This window comes from Hyaena hyaena, unplaced genomic scaffold (assembly GCF_003009895.1).
Source record: "Hyaena hyaena isolate Hyena2069 unplaced genomic scaffold, ASM300989v1 scaffold_190, whole genome shotgun sequence".
Classification (NCBI taxonomy): Eukaryota; Metazoa; Chordata; class Mammalia; order Carnivora; family Hyaenidae; genus Hyaena; species Hyaena hyaena.
Window position 1 is genome coordinate 2,502,843 of NW_024080822.1, and position 19,887 is coordinate 2,522,729.

General features: G+C 37.8%; 1 protein-coding gene across 2 annotated transcripts in view; it reads left to right on the top strand.

The window, feature by feature from the left end:
- The window catches only part of PDLIM3 (PDZ and LIM domain 3), a 28,972-nt gene extending 14,662 nt beyond the window's left edge, over positions 1-14,310 (top strand). Inside the window, exons 4-8 of one of the 2 annotated variants that reach the window (XM_039241208.1) lie at positions 2,732-2,799; positions 7,888-8,151; positions 9,745-9,875; positions 11,981-12,092; positions 13,368-14,310. In XM_039241208.1, the coding sequence (XP_039097139.1) occupies positions 2,732-2,799; positions 7,888-8,151; positions 9,745-9,875; positions 11,981-12,092; positions 13,368-13,557 (765 nt within the window). In that variant the 3' untranslated portion in view covers positions 13,558-14,310. Of the gene's footprint in view, positions 1-2,177; positions 2,366-2,731; positions 2,800-7,887; positions 8,152-9,744; positions 9,876-11,980; positions 12,093-13,367 lie in introns of both variants that reach the window. The other variant, XM_039241209.1, reaches the window with a different exon arrangement.
- Positions 14,311-19,887: the final 5,577 nt, after the last annotated feature.

Below are 19,887 nucleotides of genomic sequence, written 5' to 3' on the forward strand. Positions count from 1 at the left end.
ATACTTTGATTAAAAAAATTCCACAAAGCTTGAGAACTTCAGTTCTGCCTGATTCACTTTTAATTAGCCTGAGAAATTTATAATTTACCAAAACTAAAAGAGGCAATTAGCCTTCTGTCTTCTTTCATTTCAAAAAGAATAACAAAGGCTTGAATCATTGCCACTGCTATTACCTACAATTATTTCCAATTCACTCTTCTCATGCCATAATAATGGCTAATCAGAAAGGTTAATCATAAAAAAAAGGCAAGCAAAATTCATTATTAAATCAGCCAAAACAATCAGATGGTACCACTGTATAAATGTGTGACTACACACATTTTACCATGTTCTGGGACTTGGCATTTTTCTAAAGCCACATTTGGTTATTTCAGTCAGTGGCAACTATACTGTCACCCAACCAATTCCTAGGAAGTGAGCCATCATTCTGGAGGTAAAAATAATGAATCAGTAAGATATCAGTCAATCCAATCACAGTTTAGGATCACAGCCTATTGTATACAACTCAGACCTTTTCGAGTTCAAGAGGCTATTATAATATGATGTCCAAGGTTGAAGAGAGAAACGTTGCTCTTTACCACATCCCCGATTTTCAGGCACCAGACGATTTGGGGCAGTTGGAGTCAAAGACTCAGTACAGCTAGTATTTGAAACTGCAACCCATTTGCCTATTACAACTATGTTTTAAGTGAACTTTCCCAATCAATAGACCTAGAAGAGGGACTAGGGACTTCGTGTGATGACTGCCTGCTCAGAACCAAAACACCAAAGCATTTTGTGGCTTGGGTCTCTAAAGGAAGTTGTTGGTATGTTCTCAAGCACAAGAATCTCTGTGCAAAACTCTGGTTCCTCCCCTAAGAAAGGAAGACAGACTCTTTCTAACAATAACAAGAAAAGCACCATCCCACGACTTACTCATTTGTAATGACAAGAAGAGAAAAAGTGACATGAGCAAGAATATTACAATATCTTATTTCTTAAATAAAAACAGCCTCCTTTCAGTAACATTTCAAAGAATCATAAATGTTTGTACTCGTTGAAATCTGTGTGAATAACTGGTGGCACATTCACAAAAGTAAGCGAAGTTGATGTAAGTGAGTGAGTGAAAATATTGGAAAGATTTAGCTTACTGATTCTGCCAACTGAAAAGATCTGGAAAGAGAATCAGCTCGTGTGTATTTTAGCCTTTCCTCTTGGTTTTCTTCTGTCACTTAGAAGAAAAAGATATTTAATGACTTTACAAAATTAAAAATCTATGTAAAAATTAGAAAACCTTATTCCTACATTTAAAAATAATAATATAGAATTTCACATCATTCACACATGTTTCAGACTTTTTGGGACTTAGATGTTTGGTCCTTTTCTCCAAGCAATAAAGTAGAGATCCTCTTGTGAGTCTTATACATTAGCTATCTCTGAACTGCTGACTTTAGTCCTTCCGAGACTAGAGGAAACATGAAAAGTTCTCTAAATACACACTGCGCAATCATCACAATAAAAAAAGGAAAGTTCTGTATAAATGGTATCCCTCTTCTCATAAGGAAAAATAGTCTTTTAATGCTTATTATTTGTTCTAAATTTAAGGTTAGAACTTAATGCAAAATAAGAATTTTTTGTGGTAAGCATGAAGAAAAACTAAAGCTTTTACTTGGATTAGTTAAAATGATTCAGTATAATGATTCATAAATGCTCCCTCTCTATGATTGTTTTGTTCCCCTGTTTCCTAAAGTGGAGGAAGCTTTAATAAGATATTAATAGAAGAGAAAGTATATATAAGTTCTAATTGAGAAAATGTTAAGTATGATAATTCTTCTAAGCCACAAATCTCACTTCTGACACGGAATTTCGGTATCCAAATGAGTCATATGAGAATTTGTTAACAGCTACAGATGTAAAAGTCAGTAGGGCCAGACAAAAAGAATAATGTTCGAATTATTTTATGGTATTTTAAATAAGGTCAGTTCATCTGCACCTTAACATCTGGTGGCTGGATACAGCACATGTAAATTTCATGAAAAATATAGAAAGGTTTATACTTAACTCCTCCTTTAACCTTGCCATTAATCTTGCAGTGGGGTAAAGAAGCCTTAATTAACAATAGCGATGCTGTAGGTTTGCTCATTAACAGCTTTGTTGTGCATTCTGTGGCTCTGTGTATTTTGTCTGCCGTTGTACAGGAGTTCAAACCCATTGGTACCGCGCACAACAGAAGGGCCCAACCTTTTGTTGCAGCAGCAAACATTGATGACAAAAGACAGGTAGTGAGTGCTTCCTATAACTCACCCATTGGGCTCTATTCAACTAGCAATATCCAAGACGCGCTTCACGGACAGCTGCGGGGTCTCATTCCTAGTTCACCTCAAAAGTAAGTATCCGACTCGCCTTCTGGCCACCATGCTCTTAACAGTGATAGTGCGGTTTCTTTTCCTTTCCAAAGTCCAGCTCTTGCTGTTTTATTTTTACTTTCCTGAAGGCACAGTCAGATTTTTATTTAAAGACAAGCATCTAGAACATGGTTCTAATGTCCTGGAGTCCAGTCTGCCAGTTCCTGAACATTTAATGAACAGAGGCTTAAAACGAAGAAATAGCTCACTTCCATCATCCCCCTTCTTAGTCATGTCAATATTTGGTGGTAAATAATCTTCTTTGTGCAATTATCATTCATTTACTTTTATCTAAAAAAAAACCACTATCTTCCACTGAGGAACTTTTTAACCCTTTGTTTTTACAGGATGTGAACTACTTTGAACACAAGCACAATATTCGGCCCAAACCTTTCATAATCCCAGGCCGAAGCAGGTCATAAGCTCTGAGATTGTGATGTCTGGTGTGCATGCTTCTCCGATAAATCCTTACTAATTACTAAGAAGAGTAACACTTAGGTGTTTGGAGTGACTCTGCTCATTTTGAAGCCTGTTTCAAAAGCAAAAGAAACAAACTCACTTTTAGATGAGAACAGTAGGTAACTAACCTCCATTTCAGAGAGTAAATACTGACCAGATTACAGAGCTGTGAAATGTTAGGCAATCACCATGTATATTTATAACTAATACCCCCGCTGCTCTGAGGATCCCATCCAGAACACAGTGACCTTTGAGGCAGGCAGACGTACCCCATTCCCAGGGCAGGATAGCCCAGCCAGCAGGAACAAACATGGCAACCAGCACCCCATCAGGGGTAAGGAAGGAGGTGGGGCCTAGTGGAAATGCTGGTGCAGCTTTCTATGTTTGATAGGCTGTGAGCAGCCCTTCTCAGCCCTGTTTCTCACACCGCCATCAGCCTGCTCTGTAATCCCACTCGTTCTAGCTCTTACATAAAAATAAATCTGGGGGCACCTGGGTGACTTAGTTGGTGAAGAGTCCGACTTTGGCCCAGGTCATGATCTTCCAATTCATGAGTTTGAGCCCCACATAGGGGTCTGTGCTGACAGCTCATAGCCTGAAGCCTGCTTGGGATTCTCTCTCCCTCTCTCTCTGCCGCTCCCCGCTCATGCGCTCTCTCTCTCTCAAAAATAAATAAACATTTTTTAAAAATTTAAATAAAAAAATAAATCTTCGTCCTTATGGACACTTGCAAAGAAAGAGAGGCCATCTGAAAAGGAACTTTGCTACACGGAGGAAAGCAGTAGAAGGAAAGAGCTGGGAGAGAGAGAGGGTGGTATGTTAGTCACCCTCATGGATATAACTCTGTACCCACTGTAGTAAGAATAAGCAAGCCCTTCAGTTCTGTCAGTCAGAGAAACAGATCATCATCTTCAGTCAAATGATCCTTTTCAAATAAATATCTTATCTAGAAAATGTACTCCAACCCGAGGGAGAAATTAATGCCCTGTGTTGGCACATTGGGAAAGAGTGACTTTAGGAAACCTCAAACCCATTCCTCTGACCTCAGCTACATTAGTCAGCCCAGAGGAAGGGAGTTGGCAGTTAGGGTTTTTGAATAATGATCTAAATCCAATGTCAAAAACTAGCGTCCCATCCAATTTACAGAGGGTGTTTTATGTAACCCTTCTGTTGTTAAAAAAAAAAAAATGAACTTAAGTAAATGCCTTCAGATGGAACATCCACTCTCCATCCTGCCAAAATGCTCATCACTCCCAATACCTGGCCCATTTTCATGTATGTGTAACCCTGCTAGGCCCTGGGGGCGTCCAAGTTTATGATACCTGCTCTGGATGGTCAGTCATCGCTTGATATGTGATCTGTGATCTCCTTGTGCAGACCTTTCCGTAAGCTAGAGTCAGGGCCAGAGGATTATTCAAAATAAGCTGGCCAATTTTGTGAAATCAGACTCAGACAGAAGCAGTAAGTGGAAGAGCGGCAGACGAGGCTAAAAAGGCAGTGACTACCAAATACATCTTCCCCAACTAGAATGAGCACCTTATATCTTCCCAGCACCTAGGAACAAGGCTGGGACAGACTAAATGCTTCATAATGTTCTTAGATAAAGCAATGAAGTCCTCAGAGTACCTTATAATATTTGAGTGGCAAGAAGAATCAAGAGCTACCACCTTACCTCATACATGAACTCTGCACAAGCCTTTCTTTACTTCGTTGCTCCCTGGTCCCCATTCTATTTTCTTGCATAGCTTCTCCCTATTTCTCCACCTTCAACAGCTTCCCAGCCCCTCCCACAAGTTCACAACACTAGATTAAGAGTTAAAATGCTATGTTACTATTGAATAAATATATATGCAACTTTCTAAAGAAGCATAGTAAAATTAATGCACTTGCATTCTTTTGAGGTTGGTTTAACTGGAAGTTCACTAATCCCAAACCCTAGGACTTTAGGGGAAGAGTAAAGTGGTACATTCGAGTAACACAGATCTTGCTTTTGCTGAAGACCAGTAACACATTTAAGTTTATAAAAATTCAGGGAAAGTCAGAGGGATTCAGGTAGCTAATGGCCTTCTTTTATATTTTCATTTTAACTCAAACATGGTGATAGTGCAAGCCACTCATAATTTTGTTTTTGTAATTTTGTTATTTCAATATAGCTGAATTTGGGAGAGGAGAAAGGAGAAACAGGAACAAAAGGGTTTGCTTTAAAGACAGGTACTAGGAGCATCTGGGTGGCTCAATTGGTTAAGCATGTGACTTTGCCTCAGGCCATGATCTCATGGTTTATGAGTTTGAGCCCCATATGGGGCTCTCTGCTGTCAGCACAGAGCAAATGCCTCTACTATCTTTCCTTTCTTCCTGTGTCCCCTCACTATTTGTTCTAACTTCTAAATTTCTTGTTCTTACCAAGTGATTCTTCATTGAGGTGGAATTTTAGGTGGCTATGTACCGAGCTACAGCCACACCATCAATGAACAACTTTTTAATCAGAAGTAAGTGGGAGATGCTAAACTGTTCATATGTTAATATCTCTAGGGCCTTAGTTATGTTTCTTTTAACTACTTTATATTTGAAGCATATTAAAAAACAGTATTTTCATAGACAAACATGTAAAGTTTTAAACCCAAATTTATAGTTAAAAATATACACAATGTATTTTATAGATCAAATGATACAACAGAATCCTGGGAGTGGTTTTCAGATAGCTCACTTGCAGAAATTTGTTCCAAAAAATCTGTACACAGACCAGGGAAACTAGTTCTCTGTCTGATGATATAGAGGCATGAAGTAATTGAGTGTATCATCAAGCTTACACTCGCCAAGTCACTAAGTCAAAGTCAAGAAATCTCATTAGTATCTAACTTTCCAGGTCATAGGATAGGTCATGGTGACCCATGGTATTACCCATAGTGACCGGAGGCCATGAAAACTATTAAAGTATCAGTTCAAGAGATCTTTTAAAATTGTCCCAAGAAGTTATGAAAAGGTCATTCTTGTTTGCTTAGGGTATATTTCCATGTACTTAATAACCATGAGCCCCTAAATAGAATGATAAAGAAATCAGGGAATAGAAGATACAATCTTTGCTTAAATAAAATTATGTACACAAGCATGCTATATACAAGAACACTAATAACAGACAAAGATTACTAATTACAACTACAAAATAAGGCCTATCTGTAAGTTCTGACTGCTCATAGCTTATTTATCTACTGTCTAGGTCTATGCCTGCACACAGTAGTGTCAGAATAGCTATAAATGCTTCCTGACAAAGTTCACCATTTTAAGCTCAACTTTCTCAAGATTTAACTCAGTGTTTCAAATCCCAGAATTACAATTTAATATGCTTCGTTGCATATTAAACGAAGGTTAAATAGATTAGGTCAAATCAATATGATCCTGGGTAAACTGCACTGTAACTGAAAATTTACTTTTATTCTTTTACAAACTTTGGTCGATTTCAGGAGTGAGGAGTGTTGAGCCTACAAAAATGACAAATAAGCCACTTGGCATTTTGTGGGTGATTAACCAGTTTACAGACTGGGTTTTAAATAGGCTCTCAACAGCCAGGAAGTGAAGGAGCACATCCATGTGTTCTGGCCTCATTCAGGTCATGCAGGTGGTTGAACTGGATAACACCAGACAAAAAAAATTTTAATCCATTTACTGACATGGGTTGTCCAGACTAAACAGGCTACAACATTGATATAGTCAGCAAAATCAATGCCCAATATCCTTCTGGTTTTTGCTCTCCATATGGGGTTAACACTGGTAGCCCTAGAAAGTAAATGCAAGAGCCATACCTAAGCCCTAAGAGAAAACGGACTTTGAGATAAATACATCATATAAATTGTTCTCTGTCTTGACTTTATAGCAACACTAACCTGCAAGCATGATAGAAATTTATAAATACTAATATTTCTTTTGGTTTAGTCTTAAATGATTGGGCTTTAAAAAAACTTAATGCATTCCATTTTCTTCTAAAATGCATTTCTCATGTTGCACTTAGAATGCATGTACAAAAATTACTTTTTAGTCACTGGCATGTCAGTTGTGACTAGCCTCCTATCCAGATTCAAAGACAATATGAAATCTTCCTAGCTGTTTTTAAAACTGCATGGCTGGCCTTTCTAGTGTTTTAAGAATTCCCCTCAATTGATCTTTAAAAGGAAGTGAGAAATATGTATGGAAATATATGTGAACCTCCAAAATGTTACATGAAATAGCTGCATATGATACCCTAGACAGCATCTAAAGAGTCCAAGGCACCTTATTTGCCCTCTAATCAATTAATTTAAAGGTGACAAGCATTTATTGGCTGTTTCTAGAGGCTGTACTAAATCACTGAACAATTTTTTAAAGTGTCCCGAAATTAAAGCGTGAAAGTAGAAAAAGTTAAAATAGTAACAACATTTACAAAACAGCTTTCAAACATAATCTTTATCACAGAACATACAAGTTGTGGGTTCCTATTCAATGAACACATAACTGCATTTCTGAAACATGCTTCCTATTTTGAAATGTTCAGCCTAAATACCTAATTATTCTTCACGCTGCAAAGTCAGTTACTATTTGTGAAGGATCATTCATTAATGTTTTAATTTTTAAACACTGCAGATCATAAAGGTAAAAGGCCATCCAGCCAATGTAATCTCCCTGCATCATTTGTTTGTGATGTTGGCAAGTTTAAAATTGTGTGGCCTACTTTTAAAAAGTAAAGCTAGTTTCATCTTTTCTACTTTACATACAAATCTATGTGTAACCCTCAGCTTAACATATTGCCTAGGAGAACAGAACCAAAAAATGCAATATCACCTGTACTGTTCCAATTTTCTTGAAATTTTTTCAATCATGAATTTTTAAATGTCTTCCCCTTTTAAGATATATTCTAGCCAGACATAAACATTTTGTTTGAATTTGATTGAATTCACTTCTTACTTTCTGTCTTCAATTCCTTTTAACCTCTCTGTACTTGTTCTCTGTGTTCTTCTGTCTGGATTTTCTGATTCCTGTGTCACCTCTCTGTGTAACGTGGTCATTAACACAGTGGATGCAGTACTCCGTCCGGTATTGACGGTGGCAGTGGACGTAGCACCCCTTCTTCTGTCAGTACTCTTAGTACTATTTGCCCAGGTGACTTGAAAGTTGCTGCTAAGATGGCCCCTAACATTCCTTTGGAAATGGAACTTCCTGGTGTGAAGATTGTACATGCTCAGTTTAATACACCTATGCAGTTGTACTCAGATGACAATATTATGGAAACACTTCAGGGTCAGGTTTCAACAGCTCTAGGGGAAACACCCTCAATGAGGTAATATGAGTCTTTTTGAACAATGGGCATATTAATTAAACACATGGGCAATGTCAACTTTACTGGTGTCTTTTAACGTTGTCTTAACTGGGAGAAAGTTATGTGGAAAGCTTTCAAGAGAAAAATACTAAGGATGTATTACAAATATCTAGACATAAAGATAAAAGTGATTTCCAGAATGAATTAAGTAGAGTTTTATGTGACAGATCACAAAAAAATGAAATCATGGAAGAACCAAATGTGTATATCTCTTGGAAAGCTACAGTGTTCTTTAAAATGTCTGGTACGATACTTTTCAAAAGTGATTAATAATATAGTCTACTCTATCCTTCTCCTTCGGAGGTCAAAGTTTGGGAAAGTGATGGGAGGTTCAGAGGGATTTTAAGAGATGACGCCTCTTCTCTCTTTTAATGGTAACTTATGGAGAGATAATCATTTTTTCATTTGGAATTTTTGCCATAAGTAAGGTTTTATAAACTCAAGTTAATAATGTAAATATTTAATTTCCATTGGTCTCTTATTTTGACTAATTTTTTCTTATTTATGAATATTTGTTCAAAGCACTTTTGCCATCAAGCTTTTCCAATTAAAAAGATTATAAGATAAAGCCTTATTACTTCTTTCAGCATTACATAGCCACTTTTTATAAATTAAAGTTTTGTAATGTTTAAGAGTACTATGTAACAATTTTCAAAAATATCTCTTGGGATGAATACAATGAGATAATAATCATGTAATGTATCTCAAAGCTTTTTTGCAAGGAATTTTGGATATATAGGATGATGATTTTCAAATAGGATATAGGTAGAAAAATATGTGCAGATAGCAACTACCTTTTATACACAATGCAATTAAATGACATAAAATAATAAAGCATTGTGTACCTGACATGTAGTATTATTATTGAGACATTTTCTTATACTTGAATTGTATTTGTAGAATATTAAAAATAAAGCTGCTATCATTGTTAGAAGTGATTTATAATGTGTCTATTAAAAAACATAATGTAGTCAATATAACTGAAAGTCTCTACATTATGTACTTTCAGATACGAGTTGATATCTTCAATTTATAAACAAAATTATACCTTTGTTGTTTTCAGGAGTTAACAAATTAACCTTAAAAATAAAATGAAACCATACCTTTCTGTTTAATATCAGAAGTGAATCTGAATTGTATTGACCATTTTATGACTGAGAATTATCAAACTGGGGTCACTCCTACACTTCCTACCACATGTATGTTGTTTTTTTTTCTGAGAAAAGTTCATTTTGTTCACATTATAATTATATATCCGTCAAACACGAGTGTTATTTTTTTAACTGCTATTCTCTAACAATCACATTTTAGTTGCCCTCCAAAGTATTCTGCCAGATGGAGATGTAACGTAATTTAATGACATCTTCAAGATGACCCACATGAATTCATATCATATTTTTAACTGTCATAGAGATCAACTTAAAAATACAGAAGCTTTGTTCAGGAGTTACTGCAAATAGAGTGATCATTGCTTATTCATGTCTTGTGGCTTCTTGCACACCCCCTGTGCCACGACGCTCCTGACACTGCTTCACCTGCCACCCTGTGTTTCAGTGAACCCGTAGCCTCCGTGCCCCCCCAGTCAGATGTGTACCGGATGCTCCATGACAATCGAAATGAACCTACCCAGCCCCGCCAGTCGGGCTCCTTCAGAGTGCTCCAGGAATTAGTGAACGACGGCCCTGGTGAGCAGCCATGAATGTGTGCTGGGACAGTATTGATGAAGGACATTAGAAAAGTCAAGGGACGGGAGGACAGTAAACATACTGGGAACGAAAGTCTAAAACTTTATTCAATTTTGTGATCAAATGAATCTTTCCTCAGAAGGATTGGGGTGGTGATTGGTTTTGGAAAGGAGCATCCAGAATGTGTCCAAGTTGCCACCAACGTGGTGATAAATGAAAACAAAACAGATTCCCTCCACAGTAATCAAGGGGCTAATTCAGCTTCAAAATCATAAATTCCAATTTTCAACGGATATTGCAAAATTTCTCAGCCTCCCCCCACATTCCAGGGTATCATCATCATCATCATCAAAATTTTTAAATAACACTGAAATGAACCCTTACTATGTTCAAAACCCTGTGCTAAGTACTTTGCATACTCGATCATTTATCCTCACAGTAACTTGTGAGATAGGAACTATTATCTTCTTTACTTAATAAATGAGAGGGGCGCCTGGGTGGCTTAGTCGGTTAGGCGTCCGACTTTCGCTTAGGTCATGGTCTCGCAGTTCGTGGGTTCGAGCCCCGCATCGGGCTCTGTGCTGACTGCCAGCTCGGAGCCTGGAGCCTGTTTCAGTCTGTGATTCTCTCTCTCTCTGACCCTCCCCTGCTCGCGCTGTCTCTCTCTCTCTCTTAGAAATAAATAAAACATTAAAAAAAAAATAAAAAATAAATGAGAAACTGAGGCATAGAGACAGCAGATTTGTACAAAGAGATGCAGCCAGTAAGAAGCAGGGCTGAATCTCTAGCCACCCTTGCTGTCCTCAGGGCTTACACTCTTACCAATGTTTTTCCATCAATAAAAGATACACTGTCCTTTAGGGGCACCCGGGTGGCTCAGTCGGTTAAGCGTCTGACTTAGGCTTGGTAATGATCTCATGGTTTGTGGGTTCCAGCCCCACTTTGGGCTCTGTGCTGACAGATAGCTCAGAGCCTAGAGCCTGCTTCGGATTTTGTATCCCCGTCTCTCTCTGACTCTCCCCTGCTCACGCTCTCTCTCTCTCTCAGAAATAAATAAAACATTTTTAAAAATTTTTAAATAATAAAAAAAATAAAAAACTGCACAAAAATGCCCCACTAGGAGAGCTAATATCTTTCTAAAAGAAAAAACAAGTGTTGGTGAGCATGAGGAAAAATTGGAACCTTTGTTGATTGTTGATGGGAATGCAAAATGGTGCAGCCATTGCAAAAAACAGTATAGAGGTTCCTCAAAAACTTAATGTAGAATTTCAATATAAACCAACAATTACATTCCTGGGTCCATACTCAAAGAATTGAAAGCAAGGATTCAAACAGATGTTTATACACCAATGTTCATAGCAGCATTATTCAAATAGCCAGAGAGTGAAAACAACGCATACGTCTATCAACTCATCAATGGATAAACAAAATATGGTCTACCCACACAACAGAATATTACGCAGCCTCAAACAATGAAATTCCAATACATGCTGCCACATGGATGAACCTTGCAAACATGCTGAGTCAGACAGGCCAGACACAAAAGGACAAATATTGTGTGAGTCCACTCATTTGAGGTACCTAGAATAGGCAAGTCATAAAGACAGCAAGTAGAGTAGAGGTCACCAGGGTCTGGGAGGAGGAGAGAATAGGTAGTTACTTTTCAATGTGTACAGGGTTTTTGTTTGGATGATGGAAGAGTTCTGGGAAAAAAAAATTATTGGTGATGGTTGCACAACCTTGTGAATAGACTTACTGCTACTGATTTACCCATTTTAAAATGGTTAAGATGGTCAATTTTATGTTATGCATATTTTACGCCAATAAGAAACAGGAAAAAATGCAAAATGTTTTCTGCCTCTTTGTTCATTTTAAAACAGCTCCTTACAACAATGACAACAACAACTTTTAACTAATTCTGGTTCGTAAGGGCCTGCTTCAGAGCAAGTTATGCTTGAAGCAGTCCTACTCCTTTTGAAATGATGGTAGCCGTGCAACTTAAGAATTCCTTAAGTTAAAGTGCACACCTTAAAATAGAAGCAAAGTACGAACTAGCCAGTAGCCAGCTGTTCCCTTGCCATAAATGGAAACACTTTGTTTTTCAGATGACCGTCCTGCTGGCACTCGGAGTGTGAGAGCTCCAGTTACAAAAGTCCACGGTAGCTCTGGCAGCACACAGAAGATGCCACTCTGTGACAAATGTGGGAGTGGCATTGTGTAAGTTTCATTTTTAACCCAGGAATTCACTATAAATCTTGGTATCTGCTCTCTATGTCTATTCAGTGACTTAAAAGATATCCATGACATTTAGTACATTTGACCAGAATGCATTCAATGCACCCTAAAATTGGCATATAATGTGAATCAGCAATCTGGACTTATAATTTCATATATTTTCTCATAAAAAATTTTCCTAGAAGTATTTTTTAAAAATCACATCCAAGAATCACAATTTCACTTCAAAAAGCCCTCTTTTTATTAATATACAATCTTTAAATACTTACTTTTCTGTATAAACTCAGGGAACCAAATACTTGGATCATCAAGTTGTTCATTAGAACACATTATCTTTACTTTGTTTCTTAAGTTGCACAAATATTGAAATATAATTTTTAAAAATGCAGTCAGCTTCCATTTCAAGGGTCCCTATGTTCGAATAGCCACACTTGCTAGTTCAAATCTTCCAGCGAGCCAAGTCATCTCAATCTCTCCACTGCAAATGCCTCACGTGGCCACTTCTCCCACCCCTTTATTCTGTTCCTCTATTCCACACTGAGGTACCATTGGTCCACGTTTCCAGGATTCATCCCAGGAGGGTAGTGCAGGCCAAGCCTGATTCCAGCAAGTGGCAGAATGTGACATGGAAAGAAAGAAGCAGGACAGGGAGCTCCGGAGCAGAAAGGATCTCATAAAACACAAGAGTTTATAATGGTACCAAAAGCAGTGACTGCACCCACGCTGGAGTAAACTGTTTTGACAGCAGAGGTCAGCCCACCCACCCATGGCAATCCCATCTCTGCTCTTGAGTCGATTTTCTCTGTGCCCCATAGAATAAAGGCTGCACCACCAATACAGAAAGCAGGCAGAGGGATTTCTAGCCTTGTAGGCAACCTTGGTCAAAATCAGAATCCAGTGCAGAGGTGTTAGTCTTATTTATATCATGCTTTCTTCTTTCAAAGAAACAATCGGCAAAGATCATGAGGTGAGACCAAATAACTGTTGTAGAAAGGACTTGTTTGAAAACTCTGAAAAATATGCCCCAGTCAACGTGAGCGAGAAACACGTGATGTGTTATTGTGGTCCTCATGGATGTGACAATGACATCAGTTTCACAGCCTTGCTGGTTTTACAGCTGGAGGCTGTTTCCTGAATATGAAACAGATAACACCTGCCTTATCTGCAGCGTCCTCCCCCTTTGTATCGTGTTTTTGGCTTTGTGTTTTGTTTTGTTTTGTTTTGTTTTGTTTTACTTGATCTCCCTTTTCTCTACAGTGGTGCTGTTGTGAAGGCGCGGGATAAGTACCGGCATCCCGAGTGCTTCGTGTGTGCCGACTGTAACCTCAACCTCAAACAGAAGGGCTACTTCTTCGTGGAGGGGGAGCTGTACTGCGAAACCCATGCAAGAGCTCGCACGCGGCCCCCAGAGGGCTACGACACAGTCACTCTTTATCCCAAAGCTTAATTTGAGTCTTAACCCAGACCAGAGCACGCACACCCTCACGCGCACTTAACGCAGGAAGACATCAATAGCTTTGCGCAGAAGTATAGCAAACTGTTGACTCCAAATCTAAAACCAAGGCTTTTAGACATTCATCTTATTGTTACTGAAGAAAAGGAGTGGGAGACAAATGCCTGCTATAAATATATGTGTAAACACACATTTAGCTATGTTTTGCAGCTTTTCTCTCTGGGGCTAGCAGTGACTGAATGACATTTAAAGCAATACTTTTTTTCTATGTCCTACTCCACAACTTACATTTGTATTATGACATCAAGATATTTGGGGAAGCCTAATTACCTTTCTTTAACAAGCTGTTTTTGCAATTGTAGTAAATACCAAATGGCAGTTGTCTGTTATTGTTTTATTATAGTGCATGTCAGGAAGAAATTCCCTAGATTTTCTCTAGTTTCATATTCAAACAATTATACCACCAGATGAAATATCCATAATAAATACATAAAATATTTTTAAAATACCGAATGAAGTGGCACTCAATGCATTCAAATAAAAGCAACATTCCAACAAGAGACCCAATCATATCTTGACATGTACACTAACAACCCAGCTATTTTAAGAAAAATATGGTTTAGTTTTTGTAAGTCCTTCACTCTTTCTTATAAGCCCACAATTTCTGCTGAAAGGACGAACACTTAAATTTGCTAATTAAATATAATTCACTCCCTTTCCATTAAAACAGTTGCTTATGCTCTGAAATGGTCTCTTTCATTTTTTTTTTAAATGTTTTATTTATTTATTTCGAGGAGAGAGAGAGAGAGAGAGAGACAGCATGAGCAGGGGAGGGTCAGAGAGAGAGGGAGTGGCAGACTCTGAAACAGGCTCCAGGCTCTGAGCTGGCAGTCAGCACAGAGCCCGACGCGGGGCTCGAACCCACGAACCGCGAGATCATGACCTGAGCGAAAGTCAGACGCTTAACCGACTAAGCCACCCGGGCGCCCCTGGTCTCTTTCATTTTAAATGCTTCTTTCAGATGAACTATTCAGTCAAGTTCAAGGCTCAGACCTCCCTGAAGGCTATCTCTTCTTGCCCAAAATTTCACCACTGCTGCCTCCTCCTTCCCAAGATGGCATCTCCAAAAGGGGACAGTTTCAGGACACTTAGGAGGAAGGGAGGGGCTGCTGCCTCCTGGGGCCCTATTGTACCCACAGCTAAAGTTCATGGTTTCACTTGTGGTTTGTTTTCTCCACGTGGTTGGCAGCAGGCAACTAACCCACCTCCAGCATCATCTCAGGAAATCCCAGCTCAGCCTTCCCTGGAGTCATGGATCCTTTGCAACTCAGCCCTGAACTCCACCTGGCCCCTGGCTGTTTTGTCACCTTGCCTCTCACTATGGTGGCCACGTGGCAATGTCCTTAACTTACATGTCTTACCTACTTCCTATGATCCTCACTGGGGATACCTGGGAAGCTTCTCAAACTGCCGCACACAAACCAAGGCAAACTGGCAGGGTGTGGAGGTGGAGAGGTAGGGACCGTCTCAGGCCCTCTGTCTCACCTCCTGGTCACAAAGTCATCTCTACCCTATTACAGCTGCTGCCAGTGGGCCTGGAGCAGGTAATCTCCTTCTGTCCCAAATGGAAAATAGGGCACGTATTGTATTGCTCTGGGATTTCCCCAGACTTAACCAATTATTTCTGACTCTGACCCGTCTAAAGTTTTGATCTAGTGAGACAAGCCAGAACACCAGCCTGGCCCCTTAGGCATCTGAGATTGCAGCTGGAGCCCCTGCACCAAAACCAATTCATTAACAAAGGGATTCAGATAAAATAAATAAAATACATAGAGATCAAGGAAATGAACGTACCCAAAGTAGATTACATTTCTTTCAGATGTTAGTTTAAAACATTTTGGTCTGGGAAGGATATAAACTTAGAAGATTGGAAGCTATAGAACAAATAAATGGTAATTGACTTAGAAGATTCAAGAAAGTTGAAATCCAAAGTAGCAATGGAGAAAACTGAAAAACAACCCAATATACCCTCCAGAATCTTGTCAAGGTATGGAAATTATCAGCGCTAGCATTTCTGGACTAGGGGATAAAGGTGGCATGACTATCAGGAAGAGCAAATAGAAGCTGTTTGAGAAATATTTAATCCCCACAGCTGTCCCCTTTCTTATAGCATATGGCCCTTTCCAGTGGAAGTCCTCTAGGAACTATCTGTAGAAGGTAAAACAACATCCAAATGGGAATCAGGAAGCACAGCTGAAGACAGTGTACTGTACTAAAAAGAGGTAAAATTAAGAATGAAAGACTTGGGGTGCCTGGGTGGCTTAGTCGGTTGAGCGTCCTACTTTCGCTTAGGTCATGATCTCACGGTTTGTGGGTTCGAGCCCCGCATCGGGCTCTGTGCTGACAGCTAGCTCAAAGCCTGGAAGCTGTTTTCAGATTCTTTGTCTCTCTCTCTCTCTCTCTGACCCTCCCCTGCTCATGCTGCCTCTCTCTCTCTCTCTGTCAGAAATAAATAAAACATTTTTTAAAAAAGAATGAAAGACTTCATGATAAAAGTGTACATGAGACATTATGCTGTATATTAATGCACACTGTATGTTAGTATATAGTAGAATAATAATGGATGGCTTAACTTCACATGTTTAATAACAAGAAAAAAAAGTAGTATAGTTTTTTTAATAGTATACTTCTAATTCAAAGTTCAAGAGAGATAAAGCTTAAATCTCGTAATTCAGACTATGTGACCAAGGCTTGGGAAGTATGTCCTGAAGCTGCATGTTCATTATATTTAATACAAATTATTCTTTTGACAATTAAATCTAGACATTTCAACATGTAGAGAATTAATAAATAGAAATGAATGCAGTAATTTATATATAGCTTTGCACTCACAGTATGGAACTTGCTTGGGATTCTATGTCTTCCTCTTTCTCTACTCTTCCCCTGCTCACGTTCTCTCTCTCTCTCTCTCAAAAATAAACAAACATTTTAAAAAATAAAATAAAAATGGCCAGAAAACATGAACAGACATTTCCCCAAAGAAGACATCCAGATGGCCAACAGACACATGAAAAGATGCTCAGCATCACTCAACATCAGGGAAATACAAATCAAAATACAGTGAGATATCACTTCAGGCCTGTCAGAATGGCTAAAATCAACAACACAAGAAACAAAAGATGTTTTCAAAGATGTGAAGAAAAAGGAACCCTTGTGCACTGTTGGTGGGAATGCACACTGATGCAGCCACTCTGGAAAACAGTATGGAGGTTCCTCAAAAAGTTACAAATAGAATTACCTTATGATCCAGCAATTGCAATACTGGATATTTACCTAAAGAATACAAAACACTAATTCAAAGGGATATATGCACTCCTATGCTTATAGCAACATTATTTACAATAGCCAAGATATGGAAGCAGCCTAAGTGTCCATCAATTGATGAATGGATAAAGAAGCAGTGATATATATATATATATATATATATATATATATATATATGGTACTAATCAACCATAAAAAAGAATGGAATCTTGCCATTTGCAATGATGAATGGAACTAAAAACTATAATGCTAAACAAAATAAGTCAGAGAAAGACAATACCATATGATTTCACACATATGTGGAACTTAAGAAATAAAACAAACAAGCAAAGGGAGGAAAATGAAAGAGAGAGAGAGAGAGTAAGAAACAGATTTCCTAATTATAGAGAATATCTGAGGGAAGGGGGTGGACAATGGGTAAAATAGATGATGTAGGTTAAGGAGTAAACTTGTAGTGATGAGCACTAGGTCTTGTATGGAAGTATGGGTGTACTATATTGTACATCCAAAACTAATATAACACTGTATGTTAACTAATTGGGATTAAACTAAAAACCTAAATAAAATGAAAAAAATAAATGCAATATGAACATTGTTTTTAAATATATAAAGTACAAAATAAAAATACAATGTTAAAATGGAAAGGAATTAAAGCAAAAAAAAAAATTAGAAAGCAGTATAACCCTCCCATACTAGCATTTTGTCTCTCAATAAGTTCACACTAGATTCTACATTGGAATTCACGCCATGAACAAAGACTGCCAACCAATTTTGATATTGCTCACAGAACAACACATTTCCTTAGTAAGCAGACGAGTCACTACGTTTATATTTACAAGCTTATTAAAGCTAACATTAATCAACGAAACTATCCATTAAGAATAAGAACTATCTTATAAGAGTATCTATGGACTTTGGGCTCATGATTAACTAAATTATAGGTGTTTTTTTTTTTCAAAGTAAACATTGGGTAGAGTTGCTACGCTCTCTACCAATAGGATAAACAAGTGAATAAAAAGCACTCCTAGTTATCATATAGGTTTGCACCTGTGTAAGCAGAGTAAAATGTAACGGTTAACATGACACACAAAGAGGTTACTCATCTCCATGTAAGATAATCTCCAGTTTGTCCAACATGAGAACACTCCAAGATAAACAGAATGGAACTCTGGGTTTCTTCTATTAACAACTTTAGTTGCAAGTTTGCCAGGTTGACCTTTAAACAGATTTGATTTCTGCCTTGCAAAACTGTTACTTATAACCATTACTCTTTATTATCATGTCACCATAACCTAATGTTCTCTTATTATTTATGCTGTGCCATCTGAATCTTAAGCACAAAAAAGGTGATTCAAGAAAGAATGAGATGTTCGGATAATTGAAGTAAATAAACCATTTATCTCCTCTAGGACCACTTCAAGATAATCCTCTCAAGTCTGTTCATTTTGGAGAGCACTCAGTAAATATTTATTTGAAAACCTACCAAGTAAGAGATGTTGCATACAGGCATAACAATATGGATGTTTGAATACTTCTCTCTACATTTACAAATTAACATTTTTAAACTAATTAGAATGCTTCATGTGATTAATTTTAAAACAAAGCACATATAAGAACTGGTTGCTTATAATTATCCTTCCAAATTTTTAATAGTATTATTAATCATTCATTTCAGAAGAACACAAAATCAGATATTAACATTGTCTTTTTAGTTACCTGAAAACTTTGTCTAAATATGCAAAGAATGTCCAACATGTTTTCCTTTCTCTAGGAATAAGGCATGTCAGTATTTGTAAATTTACGCAAACCCAAAGCACAATTCCATTGTCCATCAAAGAATAATACAATACCTGCTCTTAAAACCTAATTACTACCTCTATCATAACTATTAACCATAAATAGATTTTAAGATTATATATTAGATGCCAAATATTTGGGGATAACAATTATTCCATTCCTTTATTTATTCAGTTTTTCACCTGGTGCAAGTTGTTATTTCTGCACCAAAAGCAAAACAATGTTGTGAGTTTGAGAACTATTTCTCATGAGGTCAAATTCTGATCCTATATCCTTTTCTGGAGTATAGGGGTTGAAAAACACAGATATGTGTATTAGCCATCATATGTATATGCACCTAGGCATGCACATATCTCTGTTTCACAAAAGCATGGAGGTTATGCAACCAAAGTCATGGATAAGAGCTGCTTGAGGCACAATTACGTCCACAGGTGCTGTGGTTGCTCAGCCTGCCCTTTCACACATCTGGGCTCCAGGTGCTGCTATCTGACTTCCCAAAGCTCCCAACCCTTTCAGAGTACTGCTTCATGTCACAGAGCTTTTCATTCCTCCTCATGAATACACCTGTACTTGATTCCAGTCTCTCTGATCAATGCTTGCTCTGCCATCGAATGGACTCATTTGTGCTAACAAGTACTAAAAGTCTTCTACTGCCTCCATTCATGTCAAATATTTGTGTTGTGTGTATTCTGAAATGTCTTCAATGGTAGAAATTCTAGATAGAGAAAAATAAGTTGGAACAGAACTAGAGGAATAGGTTATGGGCAGGATTTGGACAAAGAAGACAGATATATGAAGGTTTCACATTTGTAGGGATGACATAGAGCTTTTCTCCCTCTGACAGAGGCCAAAGCAATGGGCAATGCACTTTCTCTGGAGCAAAGCACTTAGCTCAGATAAGTGCTTTGTTTGTGAAGCTTACAGAGGGTAAGTAAGCGTTTATCAGTTTGAGTAAATTTAAAGGTAGTGATCCCTTTAGTCTCCTTTAGACTGAGGAATCTAGTTCAGATCACACAACTCTGTGAATGTATTAAGAACCATTGAATTACACTTTATTATTTTTTAACAATATGTTCTATTGCTTTTTAAAAAATCTTACTTAGTTAATATGCAGTACAATGTTGGTTTCAGGAGTAGAGCTCAGTGATTCGTCACTTACATTCATAACCCAGTGCTCATCATTATAAGTACCCTTCTTAGTAC